The sequence below is a fragment of the Boeremia exigua genome (genome assembly GCF_020726555.1).
Source record: "Boeremia exigua strain MPI-SDFR-AT-0100 chromosome Unknown C7974scaffold_4, whole genome shotgun sequence".
Classification (NCBI taxonomy): Eukaryota; Fungi; Ascomycota; class Dothideomycetes; order Pleosporales; family Didymellaceae; genus Boeremia; species Boeremia exigua.
The window spans coordinates 310,583-334,906 of NW_025763521.1; the positions used below are offsets into that span (position 1 = coordinate 310,583).

General features: G+C 56.1%; 10 protein-coding genes across 10 annotated transcripts; 5 read left to right on the forward strand and 5 right to left on the reverse strand.

Moving 5' to 3' along the window:
* The first annotated feature begins 876 nt into the window (after positions 1 to 876).
* Positions 877 to 3,626, forward strand: C7974DRAFT_389609 (uncharacterized protein). The gene has a single exon (XM_046141380.1). It carries the CDS (start codon positions 1,137 to 1,139, stop codon positions 3,402 to 3,404), a length of 2,268 nt encoding a protein of 755 aa, XP_045998703.1. The 5' UTR covers positions 877 to 1,136; the 3' UTR covers positions 3,405 to 3,626.
* Positions 3,627 to 3,975: 349 nt separating this feature from the next.
* On the reverse strand, positions 3,976 to 5,635 carry C7974DRAFT_450398 (RING-14 protein-like protein; the record flags this gene model as incomplete). Its single annotated transcript, XM_046145741.1, has 2 exons — positions 3,976 to 4,385; positions 4,429 to 5,635. 2 exons carry the CDS (start codon positions 5,633 to 5,635, stop codon positions 4,243 to 4,245), a joined length of 1,350 nt encoding a protein of 449 aa, XP_045998704.1. The 3' UTR covers positions 3,976 to 4,242.
* A 454-nt stretch (positions 5,636 to 6,089) lies between these two features.
* C7974DRAFT_432394 (uncharacterized protein) lies at positions 6,090 to 7,716 on the forward strand (the record flags this gene model as incomplete). The annotated part of the gene is made up of 3 exons (XM_046144852.1): positions 6,090 to 6,190; positions 6,233 to 7,448; positions 7,537 to 7,716. The coding sequence occupies 3 exons, from the start codon at positions 6,090 to 6,092 to the stop codon at positions 7,714 to 7,716; spliced, it is 1,497 nt and encodes a 498-aa protein (XP_045998705.1).
* Positions 7,717 to 7,887: 171 nt separating this feature from the next.
* C7974DRAFT_142163 (uncharacterized protein) lies at positions 7,888 to 9,167 on the forward strand. Its single transcript, XM_046135616.1, has 2 exons — positions 7,888 to 8,205; positions 8,247 to 9,167. The coding sequence occupies exons 1-2, from the start codon at positions 8,026 to 8,028 to the stop codon at positions 8,874 to 8,876; spliced, it is 810 nt and encodes a 269-aa protein (XP_045998706.1). The 5' UTR covers positions 7,888 to 8,025; the 3' UTR covers positions 8,877 to 9,167.
* Positions 9,168 to 9,846: 679 nt separating this feature from the next.
* Positions 9,847 to 11,372, reverse strand: C7974DRAFT_389618 (uncharacterized protein). Its single transcript, XM_046141381.1, has one exon. It carries the CDS (start codon positions 11,324 to 11,326, stop codon positions 9,983 to 9,985), a length of 1,344 nt encoding a protein of 447 aa, XP_045998707.1. The 5' UTR covers positions 11,327 to 11,372; the 3' UTR covers positions 9,847 to 9,982.
* A 2,346-nt stretch (positions 11,373 to 13,718) lies between these two features.
* On the forward strand, positions 13,719 to 15,549 carry C7974DRAFT_142243 (autophagy-related protein 22-like protein). Its single transcript, XM_046135619.1, has one exon. It carries the CDS (start codon positions 13,857 to 13,859, stop codon positions 15,426 to 15,428), a length of 1,572 nt encoding a protein of 523 aa, XP_045998708.1. The 5' UTR covers positions 13,719 to 13,856; the 3' UTR covers positions 15,429 to 15,549.
* C7974DRAFT_142230 (uncharacterized protein) lies at positions 15,309 to 16,888 on the reverse strand. Its single transcript, XM_046135617.1, has 2 exons — positions 16,281 to 16,888; positions 15,309 to 16,235 (listed from the first exon to the last, which is right to left on the reverse strand). Exons 1-2 carry the CDS (start codon positions 16,774 to 16,776, stop codon positions 15,454 to 15,456), a joined length of 1,278 nt encoding a protein of 425 aa, XP_045998709.1. The 5' UTR covers positions 16,777 to 16,888; the 3' UTR covers positions 15,309 to 15,453.
* On the reverse strand, positions 16,759 to 18,004 carry C7974DRAFT_142236 (uncharacterized protein). Its single transcript, XM_046135618.1, has one exon. It carries the CDS (start codon positions 17,700 to 17,702, stop codon positions 17,001 to 17,003), a length of 702 nt encoding a protein of 233 aa, XP_045998710.1. The 5' UTR covers positions 17,703 to 18,004; the 3' UTR covers positions 16,759 to 17,000.
* Positions 18,005 to 18,347: 343 nt separating this feature from the next.
* C7974DRAFT_308178 (purine transporter) lies at positions 18,348 to 20,170 on the reverse strand (the record flags this gene model as incomplete). The annotated part of the gene is made up of 4 exons (XM_046138158.1): positions 18,348 to 18,475; positions 18,521 to 19,901; positions 19,948 to 20,037; positions 20,081 to 20,170. 4 exons carry the CDS (start codon positions 20,168 to 20,170, stop codon positions 18,348 to 18,350), a joined length of 1,689 nt encoding a protein of 562 aa, XP_045998711.1.
* Positions 20,171 to 21,337: 1,167 nt separating this feature from the next.
* On the forward strand, positions 21,338 to 23,703 carry C7974DRAFT_422501 (uncharacterized protein). The gene is made up of 2 exons (XM_046144336.1): positions 21,338 to 21,962; positions 22,121 to 23,703. Exons 1-2 carry the CDS (start codon positions 21,470 to 21,472, stop codon positions 23,488 to 23,490), a joined length of 1,863 nt encoding a protein of 620 aa, XP_045998712.1. The 5' UTR covers positions 21,338 to 21,469; the 3' UTR covers positions 23,491 to 23,703.
* Positions 23,704 to 24,324: the final 621 nt, after the last annotated feature.

Consider the following 24,324-nt stretch of genomic DNA (forward strand, 5'->3'; position numbering starts at 1 on the left):
TCGGGATCTTCGGTGACGTGACTTGTGGAGCAGACAGTGATCTGAATAGGAGTGGAATTGAGACAGCTTTGGGAATGCAGTCGTCACGGCGTCAGTGCGAAGAATTGTGGTGCTGCGTGTCGTGTTGAGGCGGTGCTGTCGATCCGGGTCCTCATCACGCGCGTCGCATTGCTTGTGCAGTCAAGCTTTGCAGACTCGACACAGCAGTCGAATGAGCGACGCAGCCGAGGATGACATGTGGGTTGAGCGGCTGGCGTGGGCGCTGGTCGTGAAACACTGGCTGCGCGCTGGATGCAGGATGCAGATCGCGTACCCTCTCATCTTGCACTCGCGAATTCGGAAAGTGCGAGTCTGCTTTCGACATGCCTGCAATGCTGGCGCCGAAAGGAAGTGTCTTCGAGCAATTACGCCTGAAGAGTCTGTGCAAGTCGTGCAATTCGTGCAAGTCGTGCAAGTCAGGCAAGTCATTACTGTTTCCTCGCCAAAGCACTGACGATGGGCCTCGGGCAGGCTAGACGTCGCTGGGCTGAGCCGCATGTGCTCGAGCTTGTCAATTGTGCAGGAGCGGGTCGTCAATTTTAAGAACTCTCCCGCTGTACAACACACACGGGCGGGGCCTGTATCTCCAGAATACGGTCTCCCAGCATATGTCCGAACTGGCGTGAGCGTGCGTGCAGCCTTCCCCATCTGCGGTGGGTGCCGTCCAAGCGCCCGCAGACATGTGCGCTTTGGGCTAGTCAGGGGCGTAGCTGTTGATCAGAGCGTGTTTCGCAACAGCAGGGACTCGCCAATTGCCCACTACCGCCGCCTGCGTCCAATCACGCCTCGTCCACGACCTCGAATGCGGCGGCGCCACCAGCTCGCACTCCACCGCCGCACCTGTGCGGGCAGCTGCGGGATCAGCTTAATCCCAGTCGAGCATGGCTGCAAATAGGGTGTTTGATATATGACCCGACAAGCCGCCCCTGCCTGCTGCGGTAAACCTCGATTCTTCGTGTCTCTTGACGTCGGGTTTCGTTCAGGACCAGCTTTTCCCTCTTACAGACCGAGGACTCGATCCGACGTCGTTACGCTCATTACCACGCATCGCTCTTTAATTGCTCTCCACGTTTCTCTTCTCTGGTCATTTCTTCACCATGGCAAACTTCAGCAAGCCCGAGAACATGACCACCATGTTGTTTGCGTTTTTCGCTTTCCTCCAGTTCACAGTCGCGCTGCAGCACGGAACTCACCACCAGCACGCTCGCCACTCGCACGACGCCATCATCAAGAGGCAGATTGACGAGATTTCTGACAGCCTGGTTGCCCGTCAGTCGAGCGGCTTTACCGCTATCACCGGTGTCTGCAGCACCAGCACCAACAGCGATGGCTCCTGCAACAACAACGGCCGCATCTCGTCTCCCCGTCTTGAGATCCGCCAGCTGAAGCAGAATGCCGACCAGTGGAACTTGTACCTGCTCGGCATGGAGAGGTTCATGGCCAAGGACAAGAATGACAGGCTTTCCTACTACCAGGTTGTTGGTGTCCACGGCCGTCCGTTTGTGACCTGGAACAACTTCCCCACTCCCCTGCTCAACCAAGCCGGTTTCTGCCCCCACTCCAACACCCTCTTCGGTTCCTGGCACAGGCCGTACCTTGCCATCTACGAGCAGGCCATGTACCAGAGCGTTCAGGAAGTCATCCAGACCTTCCCCCAGAGCCAGCGCGCCCGATGGCAACAAGCTGCTGCCACTCTCCGCATGCCCTACTGGGATTGGGCTATGGACGGCGGCAGCAACACCGTCCCCACCATGATCCGCGACCAGACCGTCACCGTCACCAAGCCCTCTGGCCAGGTCACCATCGCCAACCCTCTCTACTCGTACAGCTGGGGCAGCTCGCTCCCGTCCGAGATGGGTGGTGGCCCGTGGAACAACTTTGCCAACACTCTCCGCCGCCCGGTTGCCAACCCCACCCGCAGCAACAACAACGAGATGAACGCCCGCTTCAACTCCCTGCGCACCTCCCTCCGTGACCGTGTCTTTGCGCTGTTCTCCAGCAAGCAGGCCTGGGGCGCCGCCTCCACCTCGCAGATTGGCGTCCGCACTGATGTCAGCGGCAGCGGTGTTGACAGCTTCGAGGCTGTCCACGACGTCGTCCACAACACTGCCGGCGGTGAGACTGGCGGCCACATGTACTACCTCGACATCTCCTCCTTCGACCCCATCTTCTGGCTCCACCACACCAACATCGACCGTCTGCTCGCCATGTACCAGCTGATCGTCCCCAACACGTACGTCGCCAACGGTAACATCAACCGCGGCATGGCCCAGTGGCAGCAGGGCGAGCCCAAGAACAGCTACACTCCTCTGAAGCCCTTCACCAAGAACAACCGCGGCGACTACTTCACCTCGCAGGACGTCAAGGAGACCCGCGTTCTTGGATACCACTACCCCGAGACCAGCGACCGCACCTACTCCCAGGTTGCGCGTGCGGTCACCAGCCTGTACGGTGCCGGCCAGCGCTCCATCACCAAGCGCGACAACGAGACCGAGACCGGCCAGTACCCCGGCCGTCCTCTCAAGGAGGGTGACTACCACCACATCCTCTCCATCACTGCTGACAAGTTCGCGATGGAGGGCTCCTACACAGTCCACTGCTTCATTGGCAAGCCCGGCAACTCCAACTCGACTGTCCCGTCCAACTCGACCGCCCCCTACCCGATCTCCAACTCGACCATCCCCTACTCCAACAACACCGAGGCTGACTACGACCCGTCGACCGACTACACCCAGGACCCCAACTACGTCGGCGCTTACGGTGTTCTCGGCGGCATGAAGGCTGGCGGCGGCAACGCGACCTACCCCGTCATGACCAAGGGCTCCCTCCCCCTGACCAGCTGTCTGCAGGGCAAGGAGGCCGCCGGCGAGATCAAGTCGCTGCACCCCGATGACGTCGAGCCTTACCTCGCTGAGAACCTCTACTACAAGGTTGTTGGCGTCAAAGGCGAGCTGAACGCGGACGACATCCCCAACTTCCACATCACCGCGCAGTGCACCAAGGCCGTCCCCGCCGCCTCTGACGACGAGCTCCCCGATCTCAGCGCGCCTTACCAGACCCTCCCCAAGGCCACCGAGAACAAGCCCGCCGGCAAGCCCTTCACCTACACCCCCTCCCCCATCGACATCCCGCTTCCCGAGGGTGCTGAGTACGAGGAGGGTCCTGGCTACTCCGGCCCTGGTTCTTCCGGCCCCAGCCCCTCCAGCGCTGGATCCTCGCCCGCCTACCCCTCCGCCCCGTACCCCACCTCCGGCTCCGGCTCCTCGTACCCGACACTGCCGTGGGAGGAGCAGGGTTACTGCGTCACCAAGCAGACGATCGAGTACGTTGACCAGGACGGCAACTTCCTGTACGCCGAGATGTAAGATGTGATCTGTAGATGGATGTCGTAGAGTAGTGCCTTGATGCCCGGATTGGGTGTTGAGATGTAGTTTCATGTGTGTATATTCTTTTGTTGCATAATACCTTCAATGTACTGTTCGAGGATTTCCTGCTTACAGTTGAATGTGAGACTGCGTGAGTGTGAGCGTGCTGTAAGAATATAAAGCGTGTGGGTGAAGTCGAATTAAGCTCGCCCTACCATGGACCCTCGTTTCATCGGCGGCTTCCCGGCGTTCACTTACGGTCCTGTAGGGATGGCAAAGGGCGAGGTGCATGAACGTGAGGTGCATGAACTACGTGCGTTCTTTGGCGAGCGCGAGGGATCCCTGTCCAATCTATCTCGTCCTACGGTGTTTATTCATCCATGTCGTGTGATGTCAGTTGTCTCACCATTCGTCTCAATACTGCACAACACAACATAGGATAAGGATGTCATTCAACTGTCTATGGCTCGTGTAATACGCGGCTATCTCGTCTAGACGCTCGCTGAGGGAAAGGGGGTATCTCATGCAGATGCAGAAGCGGCAAATTAAGAAGAACGGGGAGGGCGGTTGCTTTGCTGTTGATGGGTTAGGGTCGTGTGTGGTGCTCGTAGTTGTGTAATCGTATGTCGTGGCCGTGTACTCGTAGTTTGTAATCGTATATCGTGGTCGTTGCTCGCTTTCCAGTCATCTAGGAATGCTACACCATGTGCCTACTTCATCAGCAACAGTCTCAACCCAATACTTGCACTACTCACCACAACGACCCGCCGCGGAGAAACCTACACAGGCTTAGCACTCGCCATGCAAGAGGAGCGACCTCTCGGCTCAAGAAAGGAGGTCACATGACGACGCACTTTTGATCCGCGTACACTTCGCCGTACTGGTCGATGCCGGCCATGTGCTCGTTGTAGCGCTGCTTGGCTTTGACTTCGTCGGGGAACCATTTCTTCAGGAAGGCCGCGAGGTCCTGGTCGAGATTGTCTGCGAAGTTAGCACTAGATGTAACAATAGAGAGATCACGCACCAGAATTGGCGTCAAACACCGACCGCGCGCGGCAGAACGGACAGTTGTGCTGCTTGTTGTTCTGCATCACAATCAGACAGCGGATGCAGAAGACGTGCCCGCACGACAGCTTCACCGGCCGCCACTCGATCTCGCAGCACATAGGGCAGCTGTAGTCGTCGAGCTGCGGCACGTGGCTCAGGATGCGCGTGTTGACCTCCGCACACACGGCCTTGGCCAGGTGCTCGCTGAACTCCGGGTACTCGACCTGGCGCGGGAACGAGCGCTTAACGCCAAGCGCGGTGCGCTTGTCGAACTTCTTCAGGATCTTGAGCATCGCCGCGTGGTTCATCTCGCCGAATCGCAGGCCCTGCAGGATCTCGCGGTTGATGTGCATGAAGGTGTTGAGCGCGGCCATGTTGTCGCCCTTTCTGAACTTCTCGACGAGCCCCGCGCGCGCGATCTTGTGGCTGAAGAGGGCGAGTCGCTGGGTCGCTTTGTCCGCGTCGTGGCTCTTGTGGTCGGCTTCCGTGGTGCCGAAGAAGATGCCCTCCTCGATGTACATCTGGAACACCTGGCGCCACGCGGTGATGGTTTTCTTGTTGGACCGCTTGTTCACGTCGGTCAGTTTGGCAATCTGCGTCCCCAGCGACTCGATCTGCACGTGCATGCGCTTCTCCTCGCGCTCTTGCAGTTTCTCCAGCCCGGTGACTTCGCTGGTGAGCCGCGTGAAGAACTCCGTGTCAGAGGTGAGCGGCACTTCCACAGTGCGGTAGCCTGGCCGCGAGCCGTGTGCGGGCTTGTCAGACTCTGCTTTCTGCGAATCGGCGTCTTCAAACACCCTCAAGTCGGTCATGCCGGTCTCGACGGCCAGCATCTGGAGCTTGCGCTTGGTCTCCTCATCGACGCTGGCACTGTCTACATCGCCGTTCTTCTCATTCACGTAGAACAGCAGTTTCGGGTGGAACAGCTTCTTCGCCTCGGCGCCGCCGTTCAGAATGTACTCGAACGGGCGGTCCTGGTCGCCGTCCTGGGCCGAGGCATTGAAGTCCTCAACGTGCTTCAGCAGCTTCGACAGCGTGGCGGGGTCAAGGCCGACCTGCTGCAGCTCGTCGGTCAGGCGGTTGATGACCTTCTTGAGCTGGCTGTAGGAGATGGCCGAGTCGACCCACTCGGGCGGGAAGCCCTCGTTCCGCAGGCACTGCTTGAAAACGTGGCCGAACTTCATGGCGGTAGGGCTGGCGACTCAGAACGTGAGACTTTGGCACGTGGGTGGGGTATTGGCTGTCGCTGTCGGACCACACAAGCTTTCGTTCCCGCAGATTAAGGATCGAGCCAGCACCTTGCGGCGATCGAACGTTGTTGCAGGTGCATTCAAAGATGTGGAAGTCGTTTTCTCTGTATGCGCCTTATGCGGAGGTCATGCGGGCGTCGAGGTCTGCCGGTAGCCGAAGCTCTTGAGTCCTCGACGCGGGGAATCGAGGCTTTATAAGAACCCATGGTGAAAAACGCGCAGGCCATTCTGGCTAGACCGGCCATGTGCCTCTTTCACACGCTGTGCTGTCGCCGTCGCTCAGGGTTTTCTCACCGGCCAATCACCGCCCGCGCGCATAGCGTTCCGAGCTGGTTCCGAGTCACTTCGGCGAGCTTAGACTGTGCTTGAGCAACTCGACCGACTCACGATGGGCGCTTCGCAGTCGACCGGCGCGGAGGAGCAGAGTGGCGACATCAAGACCAGCTATTACGAGCTGCTTAGCCTGGAGAGGAGTGCGACGCAGGACGAGTATGACATCACCTGACGTGCGTCCGTAGTTAATATTCGTAGAATCAAGAAAGCGTACCGCAGGAAAGCGCTCGAACTACACCCCGACCGCAACTATGGCGACGTCGAGCGTGCGACCGCCCTCTTCGCCGATGTCCAGCACGCATATCAAGTCCTGTCAGACGAGCAGGAGCGCGCCTGGTACGATGCGCACGAGGCTGATATCCTGCGCGGCGGGACGGGCGAGGGCAAGGGCGAGGACCAGTACCAGGGCAGCATGAAGGTCACCACGCCGGAGGAGCTCACGCGGATGATGGGTCGGTTTAGGAGCAATGTGCAGTACACGGACGCGCCCACTGGCTTCTTTGGCTTCGTGCGGGACACGTTTGAGCAGCTCGCAAAGGAGGAGCAGTACGCCGCCGACTGGGAGGACGTCAGCATCCCGAGCTACCCCTCGTTCGGCCACAAGGACGACGACTACGAGGGCGTGGTGCGCGACTTCTACGCGGCGTGGGACGGCTTTGCGTCGGCCAAGAGCTTTGCGTGGCTGGACGTGTACCGCCTGTCAGACGCGCCCGACCGCTACACGCGCCGGCTTGCAGAGAAGGAGAACAAAAAGCACCGCGACGACGGGCGGAGGGAATTCAACGACGCTGTCCGGACGCTGGTGGCCTTTGTCCGCAAGCGCGACCCCCGCTACACGCCCGACACACGCTCGGCCGAGGACAAGGCCAAGGCACAGCGAGAGCTCCGGAAAGCGCAAGCCGCCAGGGCCCGGGCCGAGCTGAACGCCAAGCTGGAGCGCGAGGTGCAGGAGCTGCCGAGCTGGGCGACCGAGCGGCCGGCGAGCGAGCTGGAGGAGTCGGAGGAGGAGATTGAGGAGGAGCATTTTGAGTGCGTGGCGTGCAACAAGACGTTTAAGAGCGAGCGCCAGTACGAAGCACACGAGAAGAGCAAGAAGCACCAGAAAGCGCTGAAGGATTTGAAGAGGAAGATGCAGAAGGACAATGCACATCTCGATCTGGATGTGGATGTGGATTCGGGGGTGACGCCAGAGCCGGACTACGTATTGATGGAGGATGAGATCACAGCAAAAGCAGCAGACCTGGAGTTGGATGACCCAGATAGCGAGGTCGACGTCAAAGACACAGCCACAAAGCCTGAAAGCGAGGTCGATATCAATTACACAAAGCCTGAAAGCGAGGTCGAGTTCAAGGACACGGCCAGCACTATCAAGCCTGAAGACGAAACCGACGACGACTATGCACCGCGCTCTGACGTTGAATCCCGGCTCGCTTCCTCAACCTCAACACCTGAGCCCTCGACCTCCGACCCCCCCCGCTCCGAAAATAGGCGCCGCAGCCAAGAAGCGCGCGAAGAAGGCCGCCAAGCAGACCGAGACGGAGCAGGCAGCGAGCGACAACAAGTGCAGCGGGTGCGATGCGTCGTTCCCGTCAAAAACGCGGTTGCACGACCATCTGAAGAAGAATCCAGGGCACGCGGCGCTGAAGACGGAGACTGGGAAAAAGCGGGGAAAGAAGAGGTGAGGACGACTTACGATTTATGATGCATTAGACGGGTTAGATGGGTGGCACTCGACGTTATGAACGTATGAACAATTGGAGTACAATACACGGTTTGATAATAGCTCACGATCTTGATAACTAAGAATAGCTATGGTGGAGTTCGCTTATACATCTGTCCGCAGCCAACCATACCGCTTTCGGATAGAGGAATGGTAGCCTTACATGAGTGCTGACAGCTGACGGCTTGTGGCTGAGTATCGTGGGTGTATAATATGGTGGATCCCGAAAGTCTGTAAATGTTGCCGGTCTTACAATGGCTGCAAATTTACAATGGCTGCAAACTCATACTACAACGCGCCGGGCGAACATCATCTGTATCCCTCCCCTCTCAGTGATCAGTTCAGCCAACCGCCAACTCCACTGAGACCGCTCTTCACCCATACCGGCTACCAGCAAGTCGGTGCCCTCGAAAAGCAGGATGACCTCAACCACGCACTCCAAGAAGATGCAGTACGTCCACCCCCCACGCACCGCCCAAGCTAACCCTCCAGCACCTCAAAGCACGCATCCGCCGTTTCCGCGTCATCTCCCGCACCCTCAGCACCCTCATCTCCATCGGCGTGCTGACCCCCATTGCCATGACCGTCGCCAAGTTCCTGCAGACCCAAAACACCTACCGCGACGTGACCCGCCCGGACGGCACCACCGTGACCCGCACGGCCTGGGCGCACGAGTCGCGCGTGTGGCCCACGTACTCGTACTTTGGCGTCGCGCTGGCCTCGACGCTGCTCAACCTCGCCACCATCTTCAGCTACCGGGCCAGCGTCAGCCGCGCGAACAGCGTCGCCATTGCCACGACGACGTTCTCGTGGGCGGTCATGCTGGGCAATGTGGTCGTGTGGGCGGTCGCGGCGAGCGTGTACCGCAAGGAGAAGGACAGGGGCGGGAAGAGCGATGATCTGTGGGGCTGGACGTGCAGTGCGGCGGCGCGGCTGGTGCAGAAGGAGTTTGCGGGCGAGGTGGATTTCAACCGGTACTGCGATGTGCAGAGTGCGAGCTGGTATATCGGGCTGGCGCAGGTCGGAGCGGGCGTGTTGACGGTAGGGATCTATGTCATGGTGTTCGTGAGGAGGAAGAGCAAGAGGAGGGTGCAGGAGTTGTCGATTGGGGTGGCGCGGTGAGTGGTGGCGGTGAAGGATAACATAAGCAAAAGTAGAGGACGAAATTATGAAGTTACAGTAAAACACATGGTTACAGTAAGACATGAGGATTTATTGTTGTGATTCACAGGAACATAGAGTAGTAGGTCGAAACTCGGTCAGTGTGGAGGCTTTTCCAGCGCTCGTACTGAATAAGCAGCCAGCCTTCATTGAAATAGGAGACCTCAAGGATTCACGTCGGCAGCACAGTATTGGATGGGATGGTTCTGTTTCTACAGCTTGTGAATTCGCTGCTCACTGCCTATCTCTTGCCAGCCATGGCACATCCCAAACAATGAATTCGGTTCCTCGTCAAATACCCACGGTGGGGACGGATAAGACCTTTTCATGTTAGCGCGATCAGCAAGGGAGATATACACTTACTGAAGAATCTACTATGCCTTCTTGCTACGTAAAGCCCTGGTCTCGTCGCCTACCGCCTTGATGACCTTTGACAGGGTCTTGAGCTTCGGATCAGACTTTCTCTTCCCAGTATGCTCTGCTAGCCGGTGGAATATCTTCTCGTAGATCGGGGGACAGAGACAAGAACCCAAAGAAATAGGAGCCACGGGACGCCGATACGTAAGGCCGGCCACGTGGTGGTTGCACTTCTCTTAGGAGTCGGTGGAGGAAAGTAATATGGCTACAGTCCAGTTAGAGGACGAAATCATAAAGCTACGGTAAGATACGTAGAGTTTGTTGTTTTGATTCGCACAAGTATATAGAGTAGTAGGTTGGGGCTTAGTTAGCACGGAGGCTTTCACAGTATTTAGACCAGACGAGCAACCAGCATTTGTTTACCTAGGGGGTCTTTAAAGAGGATCCTCCGTTTTATCAGCACAGTGCCAGAAATCGCGGCAACGCTTGTGCTCGTGGTAGCATCCTTCACTGCGTTTTCTCGTCCCAATCTTACCTCGGATTGGCATCACTCACGCACGAGTCCAGGGCAGTGTTTCAAAACTTGTTTCATGTGGAGGCTTTTGAGCTAGCTTCTACGCTACTTGCAAATATCTCCAGATACCTAGACTCCGACAAGCTGGCACCGATTTGTCCGCGGTCATCATGGGAGCATTGTGATGTGTACGACTCTACCTGTGGTACAGAGGAGAGCTCTTGACGAAAGCGTCCAGCTTCTCCCAATCGGCGACAAACTGACTCAAGAAGGGGTCGTTCTTCATGTGGTCAATATCCAGCTCATTCTCGAGCTTACGGTGAGTCTCAATCAACTTGCGTTCGTCCGCCTCGAGCTTCTCTATCTCGGTAGCGAGTCGGTCGGTCTCAGCGTCGAAGTCCCTCCTCTGAAAAGCCTTGCGCTTCACGAGCTCCTCTTCCATCTTCTCCCTGTACTTGAATCTCGTATTGTGCTTCATCCGAAATTCCGCCCACTGGTCCTTGGTAATCGCCCACACGCTGCTGATGTTACCACACGGAGCCTGGTTGTAGCCACCAGCATAGTAGTAGCCCTGGCTCAGACGACAGAGAAACATTTCGGCCACGTCAGCATACGTATGTGTGAGCAAGAGACAAACAGGCTGCATCACTGCCGCAGGATGATGGCCCCATTCTTCAAGCAGATACTCGGTCAAGTTGAACAGTGCGTCTGTACCCAGAGTTTTCTTGGCATGCTGGTCAGCTCGTTCCGCGGCCTTGTGGGCGTATCCCACGTAGTACATGGTCGGGATATGGGTGTGGTTAAGGGCCTCCGCATGGTCAGCCGCCTTCTCGATGTTCTCGCCGAATGTCTGCAGAACGCTTTTCTTGTATGCTGAAGGCATACCATTCTTGTCGTGTGTCAGAACACGAACACCGTCTTCTGACAGTTCGCGTGTCCAGTCTGGACGCAGCTTCTTGTCGATTATGTAGGCCTCCTCTGCTTTGGAGGGCTCGGCGCTCGCGTACTGCCTGATGTACAAGGCGATATCTCTGGCCTGCTCGACCGTTATATCGTCCTGGTCTGGGCCGACCACGAGCTGCCGGACGTAGATGCTGGGAAACTCCTTGGCCGCCCCCACTCCGTAATCCTTAAGGGTAGACGCCAGAGGCTTGTCGGTGCGAAGTGTCTTGGCAAGATTGACCCTCTTTGCTAGAATGTTGAGCACCTCTGGAACCGTGCCGGCGAGGGCGTAGTCGCAGCCCCGCACCCAATGCTCCCAAGTCATATGTTTGACCGAAGCGCTATTCAGGACCTTTTCATCTTCCCACGCAGCAAGGATCCACGGAAGATAGCCAGTATCGCCAATGTCCGCCTCGAGCTTCGCATAACGAGTTTGGTCGATCTGCTGGGCGCGCTGGATGGCTTTGGAGTGGCCTCTGAACTCGTCTTCTTCGGCGGAAGCCACTGGCTGGGGACGGAGCAGACGGCGGATAGACGGATCCACCGGTGGAGGCGGAGTGAAGTCCAAACTATAATCGGTAGCAGGCGGAACTGTCATGTGTCTGAACGGTTGGCGAGCTGCGTGGTCCAGTGTGACGGCGGAGCTTAAGGGCGTGGCATCATCAGTATCTTGAGCCGTTTCTCGGACATTGTTGTTGTCCATCGTGGCTGTGGTTGCTGCGGTGGAGTGAGTGAGAAGTTACAGCGTGTGGGAGCTTGGAGATATCTCACTGCCAAGTGCGGCAGAAGCGGCGAAGACTGCTGCCTGAAGGTAAACGACCAAGCTGGCAGCTGATTGGTGCGTGGCGTTTGTTTTTCGGGAAGGTGCATGAGTGAAGGTGTCTCCTTCCTCTCAATTTCTACGTCCTCTCTAGAACCTTGCACAACACCACCAAGATACGATTCGCGTCGTTTACAAGCTGCTGGCTAATTAGCGCCATGGTTTCTAAGCCCAATCGGCCGGGGAGAAATCCCATGCTCGAACAATGGGAAACGGTGCTTACACTGACGGATGCTCTCACAACGGATCTGGCCTCTGCGGCAAAAACTCCGTATGACGCCACAGAGATTGAGCGGAATCTCCAAGCAAAACATCAAGATTACTATGTAAGTCTGATGGTTCGAAAACAGCATGCGACGGTGACTGTGTTTAGCACGATTGGTTCGATGCTAGAACGCGTAACAACCTTCCGCGACCACGTGGATGAAATGAAAGAGCAGCAACAGAAAGGTTTGGATGACGCTCGAGAGTTGGAATGCAGAAAGGGGGAGCAGATTGTCAAGAGCCTGAACGAGTGGGTTTTCTTCTCCGTCTGATGAGCATAACTGATCACAACAGCATGGACACCACTCTCCAAAGCCAGCTGAGTGACGCTCAAGGCAATATTGGCAGTCTCAAACATGCAATTGAAGTTGCCGCCGCCCTTACGATTGACAAGCACGCGTCGTTACAAGATCAGCTTGCCGCGTTCTCTGGTGGTGTAGGCTCTAAGCGGGGAGGCGACAAGCACGCGCGGGAGCGTGAGCTCGACGAGTTCAACAAGGGCATGGCTGAAAAGCTCCAGACAGCCTGCGATGCCCTGGGATTCGCCTACGACTAGAAGCTTTCCTCGCGCACTGTTTTTGGTCGCCTTCGAAATACTATTCAGATTGCGTACGGAAACCACAAGACAACACAAGAGAAGCTCGACGCGCTCCAAAAGCCATGCTGGACCGGTCGTGCGGTCATCTGGCACACTCAAAGGTCCTTATTGCCGACTTGCACGCAACGATCGAGAAGATGGACGTTGAGTTGAAAGCCTCCATAGACATGATGGAAGAAGAGCTGCTGGACTGAGTCTTGCTATACAGGTGCATGGAGAAGTACACCGAGCTTCAAGGGTGTTATTGTGATGTATATGTAGACAATGAATGATCTCATCCAATCTCGGTGCAGTTCGTTTGCCATGCCGCCCCAGGCCGTTGTGAGCTTCTTGAAGAGTTGATGACCTTGGACCGGCCCTTGCCCAAATGCGACAGAAGACACGAAAGCCTGGGAGCGTGCTGGTTGCTGATGGTTCGGAAGAGGTAGAGGTGTCGACTCGTGTTGACAAGTATAGAGCAGGAAGTGCGTTATATAAGCGGGCCTCGGAGAACAGAAGGACCTGGGGATTCCGAAAGCAATTTGTACAAGATCATGTACAGCTGTCGGCTCGTATAGCAGTAGGAGTGGAGGTACAAGTAAGATATTGGTTGAGTAAGGTGTTACCTGTTGATGTATCGTGAAGAGTGCAGATGGTTGCTACCTAGGTAGTATCAAACCCAAGTCGGACCTCAGGACAGCAGGGAACCTGGGAATTCAAAACAGGCGCGCCATGTGCGCAAAGAATTCGCTAATCTGTGCATACTTCAGGGCAAATCCAAAGGAAGGCACTGCAACGGATGCTCCGTGGTGAGCGTGTGCATCTGCACTGTGCAGTTGAACAGCATCGCAGAAGCCTGATACTTCTTAAAACTTACGCGCTGGTATCTATTGCAACTTGGTTGTTGACTTGTAAGTTTTACCACAATCGGAGCGATGTAGCGTTTGTTATGTGTGCCGAGCAACAGGCTGAAAACTCCTCATACGTTCTAATGAGATTATCGACCCTGATGCTGCGCTTCACCAAGTAGCTGGTCGGGCACAACAATCAGGAGAGCGGCCAGACCAGAATTTTTGGAGATCTATCCGAAGAGGTGAGTTGTCAAATCGTTCGTCTGTCGTATCACTGACATCCTTTAGCATTCGTACCATATCGTATGTTGCTTGTTCGTCAACTACACGGTGATGTTGTTGCATTCGTGGATGACATCACCCATGTGCGCCTTTGCCGCGCAAAGCTTAACTGCGTTAGCGCGAGCTTGTTAGCGGCAGATCGCTCTCCGCAATCTTCCTCTGATAGGTCTCGACGCGCCTCGTTCATGGATTAAGAGCGACTTCTTGCGCGATATTTCACGTCCTATCATCGCACTCGAATCATGACAGATCCACTAGGGGATAAGCGGAGGCGAAAGTTTCTTTAATTTGGGCCGGCCGCTCGCTTTCCGCCTGTCGTCGATTCCCTCGCATTATGGCAGCCAACGACCCCGGCCTTGCGGCACTGAGCGCGCCCGCCGAAGACCCTGTGAAGGGCGCCGTGGAAGTTCCCATCGACACCGAGATTCCTGTCGCGCCGGACCAGTTCGATCCTAAGTTCGAAACAACGCGGAAAGAGATCTGGGCGTACTACGCGTACTACGTCGGCGACAATGGACTCACGCTGTTCAACTTCGGGCCCACGGCGTTCCAGAACTTGATGTACCAGGCCGCTGGGGATTCTGAGGTCCTCAACTTCATGGGCAGAGACAGGTCCATCAACAGTATCGTGCTCCTCTGCAATGGCATCAGTTTCGCTATCCAAATCGTGGTTTTTCTCGTCCTGGGCTCCTTCGCGGATTTTGGCACGTGGCGACCCAACATCTTGATCGTGCTCTCCGTGATTGCCTGTGGTATTGGCTTCGGCTGGCTGGGGGTGCACACAGAGGAAGACTGGCACATCGGCGTGGGACTGTACATTGTGGGTTTGATTGCCTATCAAACGACCATCACCTTCTGGACCGCGGCTTTTCCAGGACTCGCGCGGAACACCAAAGATCTCCGGATTAAGGCCGAGGAATTTGCTGACGGACGGATCACTCGCGCGGAATACGACTTTGCTGACATGATGAAGAGGAACGAGCTGTCCAACACCGCCTTCTACGTGCAGTCGGTCTGCGAGATCGGCATCCTGGCTGTGATTGTGGGCATCATGTTCGGTCTGCGTGTCAACGACAGCGAGGAAAACAACAACTGGGGCCTGTCCGTTCTTATCGCCTTCGCCACCGGCGTATGGATCCTCTGTGCCGTCCCGTGGTTCGTCCTGGAAAAGCGACGCCCTGGCCAGGACCCGGGACGGACCAACATCATCGTGGCCGGTTTCAAGCAGCTGGGGTACGCGATGAGCCAGATCTGGCAGCTGCGTCAGAGTCTGGCATATCTTGTTGGCTACTTCCTGCTCGGCGACAGCCTCAACACTACTGTAACAGTCATCGGCACGCTGCAGAACGAGATTGTGGCCTACAACAGCTTGCAGCTCACGTATCTCCTCATCGTCGGCATCGCTGCGCAGGCTGTCGGTATTGGCGCGTTCTGGCAGATTCAGAAGCGCTATGGCTTGTCCACGAAGACGATGTTCATGGTGGTCGCTGTCTGCATCGTGTTGCTTGACGGGTGGGGCATGATTGGCATCTGGACACAGTCATTTGGATTCCACAAGACGTGGGAGGTATGGATGTACCAGGCGTTCTACGGTCTGCTCGTTTGCCCGTGGTACAGCTACTCGCAGACCATGATCAGTGAAGTCACGCCACGTGGCAAGGAGTTTCTGTTCTTCAGCCTGTTTTCGATCGTTGGCAAGACCAGCGCATTCATCGGCCCCCTGGTCAGCAGTGCTATCATTGATGACACTGGCAACAACAGCAGCCCATTTTACTTCCTTTTTGCGCTGAGTTTGGTTAGCTGCGCGTGGCTCTTTTACTTTGTTGATGTCGCGAAGAGCAGGGTTGAGCAGCAGGACTTCCTGGAGAAGGAGAAGAGCGGTCGATCAGAAGTGGTCAGAGTTTAGTCATTGATTAACACACGAATATCGATTATAAAGTCAGGTGTGAGGAAAGCGGCTCCTTGAAAGACTCCTGGTCTGGCCCCTCACTTGCAACACTTGTATCCTCCTCCGAAGTTTCGCCCCCATCCGAGTTGGCAGCACTGTGCAACGTTGTTTCAGGTGCGTCTGCTATTTCCTCCAGATGTGACCCTGCAATGATTTGATACAGCTTGTCTTCTTCCAGTGCGGTAGTCCAGGCTGTACGTTCGAGGCGGTCCAGCTCAGCCCTGCGCGCAGCTATCTCCTTACGCTTGTCCATGAATCGGAGCTCGAGGAGATCTTTGTTTCGCCCAAATTCTTCAACAACTAGATGGGTTTCTCTCCGAAGCCGCGATAGTTGTCTGGCGCAAGCCTCATCCTCGAGTAGTACAGCGAGAGTCTCTGCGTCAGCTAATAGTGTTTCAACTCTTCCCGCGGTGATCCGGAGCCGATGTACTGCAGCATGCCTGATTTGGGATATAGAATTCCGGAGATCTGGGAAGGGTTTGCCAACTGCTGCGAGCTTATCTGAGCTGAAGAGCGTTTCGTGGAATCTGAAGATTCCCATCCAAGCATTGAGTTCGACACAATCGGGGCTGTCCCATCCGTTTTTGCGAAGTTCTTGCATCATTGTTCGCTTCCCAAACTTGTAGCACGCATCTTCTAACATATCCTGCACCTTTCCCAATAGCCGGCGCTGACTTTTGGCAGGGAGATACGACGGGTAAAGGGAGTACTCGGCAAACGTCTCCAGTCGTTGTTTTTTCTGAACAGACGCAGGTAGTGGTCCAGCTTCTCATGTCAGTATCAGAACCCAATTGAACATCACACACCTACTCGATCCACTTATCTCATTTTCCGGTTCTTCTTGCTTCTCCGGTTTTTCGCTCGGACCAGCATATTCTGCATGAGCAGGCGTCGAGATGCTTCCGTCTTGCTGCCCAACGACAACCTCTCTTATCGCCTCTGCTTCATTCTTTGCTGCTTCGACTTCGGACGCTGCTCGCTCTGCAGACTGCGCAGGAGAGATATCGAAGAGCTCCGGAAAGTGAATTTTGGCTCTCAGTGTTGACGCAAAGACATCGCCTTCGAGGAGAGCCTTTACCGAATTGCGAACATTGTCAATGTTGTGCTCTTTCAGTAGTGCCTGGATTTCTTCGCTGCGGGTTCTATACTTTCGAATTCTCCTCTTGATGGCCTTGTCGGTTCGTAGTCTGGCATCCGGACCTTTGAACACGTCCTTGAACGCGAGATAGATCGTTCTTTCGTCGGGGGGTATATTCACCATCGTACTTGTGAAGTTAGGAGCTTGGATGCAGATGTTAAGACACATCTCTCGAGATGTCCCCTCACACTAGACTTGAAGCGTTGAACATGTATGACGCATGTAAATAGCTTGTGAAACCTCATTGATAGTCCGAGCAAAATCACAACAACTGCTCCATTCCACAAGAATTTCGGGTACCGACGTACAGGTCGTAGTCTTGTTCGATGGTGGTATCTACTCGATCTATATTGGTCTGAACAAGGTCTATAATACATTAATACCACTGCTTCTTACAACGACCACACCTCCAGGTTGCGGTACTTGGCGATCAACGGCTGCATACCGCGGAATGCAATCCTGCCCTCCCTGACCACAGGACCCGTGTCTGTCTTGGTGTCGTCAAACTTGAAAATCTCCAGCCCGTTGATGTAGAAGCTGGCCTCCCTCTTGTCCTTGACCACCGTGATGTTGTAGTATTGCCCCCGCGTGTCAGCAACATCAGGAATCGGATCCGCACCCTGGGCAACAAGATTGAACCCCGGACTCTTCCTCAGGTTGGCGACGTGAAACTGCCGCTCCTCGGGCCAGCGTCTGCGGAAGTAGCTCGCATGCAGCAGCCGGATGTCGCTAGAGTGGTACTGCGGGTAGCTCCCATTACGCGGCTTCAGACTGGGATCGAAGATGCTCCCGCCTGCGACGGATGTTGCGCCAAAGAAGAACATGGCCAGGCCGGGCTCCTGGACGGGCTGGAAATCCCACGAGATCCTGATACGATCTGGGAAGATTTCAGGGAGCCAGTACACAAAGTAGTCGTCGATTTTGCCGGCGCCACCAAGCGTCAGCGTGTTGTTGGTCACATTCGCGACAACCGGGCCCTCGGCAGTCCAGGATGCGATGGCGGAGCTGTTACTGAAGGTGTTGCGGTAGAGCAGCTTCTCCGCGACCGCGCCGCTCGCTGCGACGGAAAACAGGGACAGCGCTGACAAACGCATGCTCGCAATCGTATTCAGATGTCACTGTTGCAATACGGGTTCCGTGTATCCTGACAGGCCGCACCCGGCGGGACGGTTGCCTTTAACCAGTCCGTTGTATTGCGCCATCCTGGAGTGCAATGTGCTAAGCATCCCAAGGACGAGCTTCATCTCCGCGAATGCTGCAGGCCGACCAGAAGAGTAGAGACTTGCTTCCCACGGTTAGCCGGCATCGTGATGCTATCGACCAGGATCAAGACACCATAACGATCGGGTCGACCTGCACGTTCTGTGAAAATTGGGATTAAATGATAATAAAGCACGTGAAGTCAGATGATTGGAGGATCGGAATGAATTTTCGGCTTCGCTTGAATTTGACCGACCCGTCCCGCCGGTCCTCTCATTCGGCAGTCCACCTATCAGTGCCACCGCTGTCAGTGAAAGCTTGCGAGTCATTGTCTTGTACGAAGTGCTTGGGCCGCGTTGATGCGCGATTTCTCGAAGCCCGACCGTGGCTTGAGTATTGCCACTTACTATGCAAAGCAATGACACTGCTTCTCCCATGACAAGTTGGCGACATTCAATGCAGGAGATGAATCGGTGGTATAGTCTATATTTTGGTCTGACATGCCTCATTACTAAATGCTGATTGCGATACGAAAGTGACTATTCTTTAGCGCGAATCTCTGCGGACTGAAGCTCAAACGAGTCATTGCTATCAGGCCTCCAGAACCGCTTGTCGCCCTTGATGGCGCGGATGAACCATGGCTGGTTGCGAGCAGAATCAGAACGGACTGGACTTGTTAGCTTTGTAGCTGATGTAGGGATGTTAAACTTACAGCTCCAGTACTCCTTGTCATCGTAGTCAGGAGGCAGGACGCGGCCTCCTGAGATGGCGCCGAGGGCCCAGGTGACAGAGTTGATGATGGCGTAGCACATGATACCAGCGACCAGACCGTACGCAATAGAGTACGAGAAAGGCATGAACATGAGCGTGACGAATGCCGGGATGGAGTCTCCTGGGTAGTTCCAGTTGATCGCCGTCATTCCGCGCATCATCATGCAGCCGACGAGAATCAAAGCACCGCCAGTCGCCCATGGTGGGATCGATGCGAAGATGGGCGCAAAGAAGAGCGAGATGAAGAAGCACACGCCGGTGGTCATAGCTGTCAGGCCCGTGCGACCGCCTTCCTGGATGCCAGAGCCGGACTCGACAAAGGCAGTGACGGGCGAGGAGCCGAAGAGCGAGCCGATGGAGATGGCGAAGGCGTCAGCGCTGTACGCGATGGTGCTCTTGGGGAAATCGCCCGTGTCGGGGTCGACAACACCAGAAAAGCGGGCCATAGAATACAAGGTGCCGGTGGCGTCGAGAATGTCGACGTACAGCATGGTGAAGACAGCGAGGATGAACTGGCCAGCGGCGTTGCCGTCGATAGTCGAGAGCGTCCAGTCCTGGACAACCAAGATCCGCTTAATCGGGTGGAAGCCGACAACGTTCTTGAAGAACTCAAAACGGGCGTCACCGACCTCTGTGCGGGGGAAGAAGGTGATAGAGGTGTCGCGGGGCCAGGAGAAGATGGACACCAGAGCGATGCCGACAATCATGGCGCCTCGGACTTTGTAGGTCATGAGCAGTGCTGTCATGACGCCGCCAACCATGAAGCCAAGCCAGAGCGTAGGTGAAGTTGCCTTGTGAGACAGACAAGAGCCCGTGTCGGGGTCGAGGTATTGAGGTGGGCAGCCTCCGAGCTCCAAAGGGGTGGCCTTTGAGCCGGTGATGGCGCCAATACCAGCAGAGTACGACAGTCCGATCAAGGTGAGGAAGAGACCGATACCAGCACCGCAAGCCACTTTGATGGAAGCGGGGATGATGCGAGCCAGCCACTGACGGATTCCGAGCAGAGACAGAGCGATGAAGATGAAGCCTTCAACAAACACTGCCATCATGGCGACGCGGTAGTTGATCGGGCCAGTTCCGTGGAAGCCGACAATCTGGTAGGCAAGGTATGCGTTCAAACCCATGGCAGGTGCAACGGCGACCGGGAGGTTGGAGCTGATACCCATGAGGAAGGAGCCAAAGGCAGCAATGGCAGCGGTGGCAGTGACGAGATCGCGGTTTACCTCAACCAGGCAGAGGTTGTAGGCGGGATCGGTAAGACAGGTTGGGTCGTTTGCATCGTTACAGACGCATGTGGCACCCGAGTCTGTGAGGACCGACGCCTAACGAGGATCAGCCGCTGTCAAGCGCATTCGAGACAGTACTCACGTTGACGGCAATGATGTATGCCATGGTAAAGAAGGTGGTCAAGCCAGCCCGCAGCTCGGTGGTGAATCTCGCATTCTTGATCTCATTCGGCTGTGGTGGTCAGCTTGGTCTTCGCACTTGGTGGCTAACGTACGTGACCAGATCCCTCAAGGTGGAAGTACCGGCCCACAATGGAGCCTGACACAATGTCGTTCAGTCTGGCCTTATACGCTGCAAAACCCATGGTTGCAGAGGTGAGCAAAAGTACAGATGCTTTCCGCAAGGAGTTGTGCGCAACCTCAGGGTCGACGACTACTGTACTTAAGAAGACGGTTTGACACCTCGCCGAACTAGTCGTAGTAGCTACGACTAATGTCGGATATACTCTTTTGAGAGAGTTGACACTCTGCATGCTCCAACGTATAGCATGGTTGCGCACGTACCTGCGGTCTGCAAGCCGTGGCTAGTGGCTTTTCTGCACGAAGCCACAAGGATGGGAGTTTCACTAGCACACGGCGTACCGGGCCCCTTTACCTTTTCCTGTAGACAAGCCGGCCTCGCTCTACCGGAATCGCGCCATGGCCACGACTCCCGCTAGCCGACCCTTTTCGACGATCTGTGCGCCCATGGCACTGGTTCTTAGATTCGTGGTGGGTATGACGATCAGTGAGTAACAGCTGTGTGCATTGAGCTGGCAGATCGCGTGTTTCCCAGATCCTCATCTCAACGGCAGCACACCAAACGCATCCGAGACAGCATGACGGGCAGGATTGCCAGCATAAACTGAGGCCCGGAAATGATTGATGAATCAGACTGGTACTGACAGGGACAGAGGCCTGGGCAAGCGCCTCTGATAATTAGACCGAAAAACGCCACCCAGGCACGAAGCTGCAGTACCTGTGAGGCCCCCCGCGTTGTGTTATTGGCCCGGTGGAGCGTCCAGGACCGTAGCCAGCGCCAGCCAGTTATGTTCTGGAAGGTGGCATCATTATGGAGCAGGGACCCGTCCAAGCTCAAAGACTCCGATCAGTCGGGACCGTTGGTGTTGTTGAGCGGCGGAGCATGGTGAAGGCGGCCGGGGATCCTCCTCTGAGCAGCACTGGCGCGGTGGAGAGGTCCGTGCGACTCCACCGGTTCGCTTCGCGGGAGCGGGACAGCACTCGACACTCATCCCCCGTGCGCCTAACTGGCTGCCGTGCGACGCGACCCAAGGCCGCCAGAGTCAGGGTCCCTGCTAGCCAATGCGCAGCAGGAACGTGCATCCTGGGAAAGTCCTAGCAGCCCGTGCAGCCATCCTCCCCCTTCAGGATTGTCAGTCTGCGGATTGAGACGCCAACCGTATCAATGCTAGCCGACTTGGGCGCACAAGTGTACGCGAGGACAGAGTCATTTGGTGCAGCGCTGTGATATGCCGTACGATTCCATCCGTGTGCAACATGTGCAATCCTCGTGCTCTCTGATTTCGTATATGTTGATAGTCGAGATCGCTCCTGCCGACTAGGCCCGATAAACAACTCACTTTGGTGATCTCTCCACTGCCACCATGTTTCCCACGTTCGACGTCCCTCCCCAGCATGCCGAGACGGTAGGCGCTCGCAAGAACAGGAAGGCGAGAGAGGAAGAGGGCATCAGGCGCTCTTCGACTGCCACCTCTCAGTCATCAGGGAGCAACCGGAGCGTCAAAGCCGAGTCGAGCGCCGCGTCTGGCAAGAAGAGCGGATTTGGCTGGTTCGGCAAGAGCAAAGGCGTGCAAGAGATCCCCAAGGTGCCTGCCTTGAAGACGAAGACCGCTGAGCCGTCACCGCCGCCTGCGCCGGTCGCTCCTGCCTCGCCGCAAGACCTGCCCTCGCCTGCTGTGTCCTCTCCCAATGAACTCGCTCCCCAGACGCAGGAAAGACGGCCATCAACCCGCTCCAACTCCGATCTCCAGTATCAACACCAGCAACGCTTCCATGTTCCTCCGCCGTTGCAATCGCTCCCTCCTCCGCCGACCAGTGCTCTCCCACAGTTGCCGTCCCCTGGTCTGAATCCGCGAGGTACGTGCATGACTCCCCTGCTCGGTCTTATCGTGATCTGCGAACGATGCGATTTGCAGATAACGTGTTGCGCAATTCCGGTGCTTTCTTTTTCAAGCAGTTGGAGATCAGCACTGTGACGATCCCACCGAATCAACGGCGTTCTAACATCAACACAGGCAGGATCGACACAGGGCGTCCCCACGACAATGATCGTATCAAGTCAAGCTACTCTACTCTCTCACACAACTCCTACAGCACAACAACTACTTCATCTGCTCGCACTGGCTTCTCTAACCAGAGCATATTCTCGCAACCCTCTCGCCGTCAAGATGACCTTTTGTCGGAGAACAGCTTCTACGGTGACGACCAGTCCATAGCCTCCAAGACGCCCTCACCTATCACTCCACCCACATACGTCGACCGGAGGCCGCCCCCAACCCGCCAGCAACCGGACCCTGCGTACGTCAACAACGTCCAGATGGAGCCGGTCGAGTCACGAACGGGCAGCCGCATGAGTGATGGCCCTACCAAGGCTGCCCAGGGACCCTTTGCCCGTGCCTTGGGTAAGATGGAGTCCGCCGGTGCCCGCATTGTCTCTGCACGGCTGAGCGAAGAATGGGAGGGTCTTGACGACGACGACGAAAGCTACCAAGAGGTCGTCTTCGAGAAGCGCCTATGGGCTCTGACCGCTTACCAGCGCTTGACGCAAAACAAGCAGCTCCAGTCCCCTGCACACGACCTGCTTGCCAACAGCCGACCGGCCGAGCAGAGGCGAGTGCTGCACCTTCACGGAAACCTTGCTGACGGCTGGGTGCTCGCGACGCGCTACCCTGCAGCGACCGTCTACACGCTCTCCTCCGCAAACACATCGAACCTGCCAACATCGCACCCCGCACCCTTGAACCACCACTCGCTGTTCTCGCCCTCGATCTCAGCAGCAATGCCATTCCCGGACAATTACTTCGACGTTGTGGTCTCGCGCTTTGTTTCCACGTCCCTGCGCAACGACGAGTGGGCACGTTCCTTCTTCGACTGCATGCGCGTCCTCAAGCCGGGAGGCTCCATTGAGATTCTCTCCGTGGATGCTCACATGAACGGCGAGGGGCCTCTGCTGCAGAACTGGGTCGACGAGCACGTCACCTGCAGACTTGAAGCCCACAACATCAGCATGGTGCCCTCGGAGAGCGTTCTCGACACCATGGAGATTGTCGGCCTCGAGAACATTCGCCGCGCCAGAGTCGCACTTCCTGCATATCTCGGTTCGCCCAAGGCGGTCGCCCGCGCAGCACCAAGCAGCAACGGCCTCCCTGCTCCATCGCCACAGGACGTTGTTGATGCCAGCCGCATGATGGCGTATCTTGGGCGTCACTTTTATCAAGACCTCTACGGAAAATTCGTGCGCCTATCCCAGGGCGAGGAGTGGTTCTGGTCCCGGAAGGATGTCCGGGATGAGTGTGAGAAGTACCAGACGAAGATGGTCCTCACTATTGCATGCGCCCAGAAGCCAGGCGCAATGGCGGGCAACGAGAGCTACCTCAACATTTGAGCTTGTAAGCTTTCTTCGGTTTGAACGCTTCACCTAAAATTTCACTACTGTACATCTCGCTTTTCCGTTCTACATGATACCACTTTTAGACAGACTTTCTTATGTTGATACGCCACCGTACCTCTGTACATGAACAATTCCATTTCTATCGTCCTCAACTATCAATATGCAGCTTGAAGATTGCAGTAGCTTGCATAATTACTATACATACATTGGTAACTTCACACGCATCTCCTACTGCACTCCTATCGACACCATACACCGTTTCAGCCTGCCGGCGCAGTCTACATTGGGTGCATATCTCAAAGCGGACGAAGACTTACGGAAACAGCTCCTGCTGCCTTTCGCCTGTCTCTTCGCCCTGTCTTCGGCTGGCGCTGCACGTCGGAGGGCTTGCAGAAGGCTGAGGGGAAATGCTCCTATTGGCCCGGACGTCCGCCTCTCCGATCTGTCCTACCGAAGTGTAGACGGCACTAGCAGGCCGCAGGCGCAAGCTTGACTGCGCCAAAGCGATAAGACGCAGACGCACGCCCGATCGTAGTGTGCGCCTCTTTTTTATTTACGCTTGCAATAGGAGACTGAACTAATATTCGTACAAGAGCCTTGGCTGTAATGCTGTGAAGAGGCGGCAAATACGTGCCACGGCATCTTCCACCGTGAGTCGGGGAACCACCGAGTGAAACCGAGCTGACGGTACTTTCCAGCACGAGGTTCTGACCACAAAGCCAGGCCATCCCGTCAGCAGTATTCTGGACGACGCCCAAGCTCAGCTCGATGCTGTGTTGTTGGGCAGCTACGTGCAATGATGCAGCTGAGACGCAGGAACCCACAACG

Excerpts from the sequence above, each read along its gene's own strand:
- C7974DRAFT_389609 (XM_046141380.1), top strand. The coding sequence starts at position 1,137 with ATGGCAAACTTCAGCAAGCCCGAGAACATGACCACCATGTTGTTTGCG.
- C7974DRAFT_142163 (XM_046135616.1), top strand. The coding sequence starts at position 8,026 with ATGGCTGCAAACTCATACTACAACGCGCCGGGCGAACATCATCTGTAT. Across the intron at positions 8,206-8,246 it reads ACGCACTCCAAGAAGATGCA|CACCTCAAAGCACGCATCCG; the intron begins GTACGTCCACCC and ends CTAACCCTCCAG.
- C7974DRAFT_389618 (XM_046141381.1), bottom strand. The coding sequence starts at position 11,326 with ATGACAGTTCCGCCTGCTACCGATTATAGTTTGGACTTCACTCCGCCT.
- C7974DRAFT_142243 (XM_046135619.1), top strand. The coding sequence starts at position 13,857 with ATGGCAGCCAACGACCCCGGCCTTGCGGCACTGAGCGCGCCCGCCGAA.
- C7974DRAFT_142230 (XM_046135617.1), bottom strand. The coding sequence starts at position 16,776 with ATGTGTCTTAACATCTGCATCCAAGCTCCTAACTTCACAAGTACGATG. Across the intron at positions 16,236-16,280 it reads AAATGAGATAAGTGGATCGA|CTGGACCACTACCTGCGTCT; the intron begins GTAGGTGTGTGA and ends TGACATGAGAAG.
- C7974DRAFT_142236 (XM_046135618.1), bottom strand. The coding sequence starts at position 17,702 with ATGCGTTTGTCAGCGCTGTCCCTGTTTTCCGTCGCAGCGAGCGGCGCG.
- C7974DRAFT_422501 (XM_046144336.1), top strand. The coding sequence starts at position 21,470 with ATGTTTCCCACGTTCGACGTCCCTCCCCAGCATGCCGAGACGGTAGGC. Across the intron at positions 21,963-22,120 it reads CCCTGGTCTGAATCCGCGAG|GCAGGATCGACACAGGGCGT; the intron begins GTACGTGCATGA and ends ACATCAACACAG.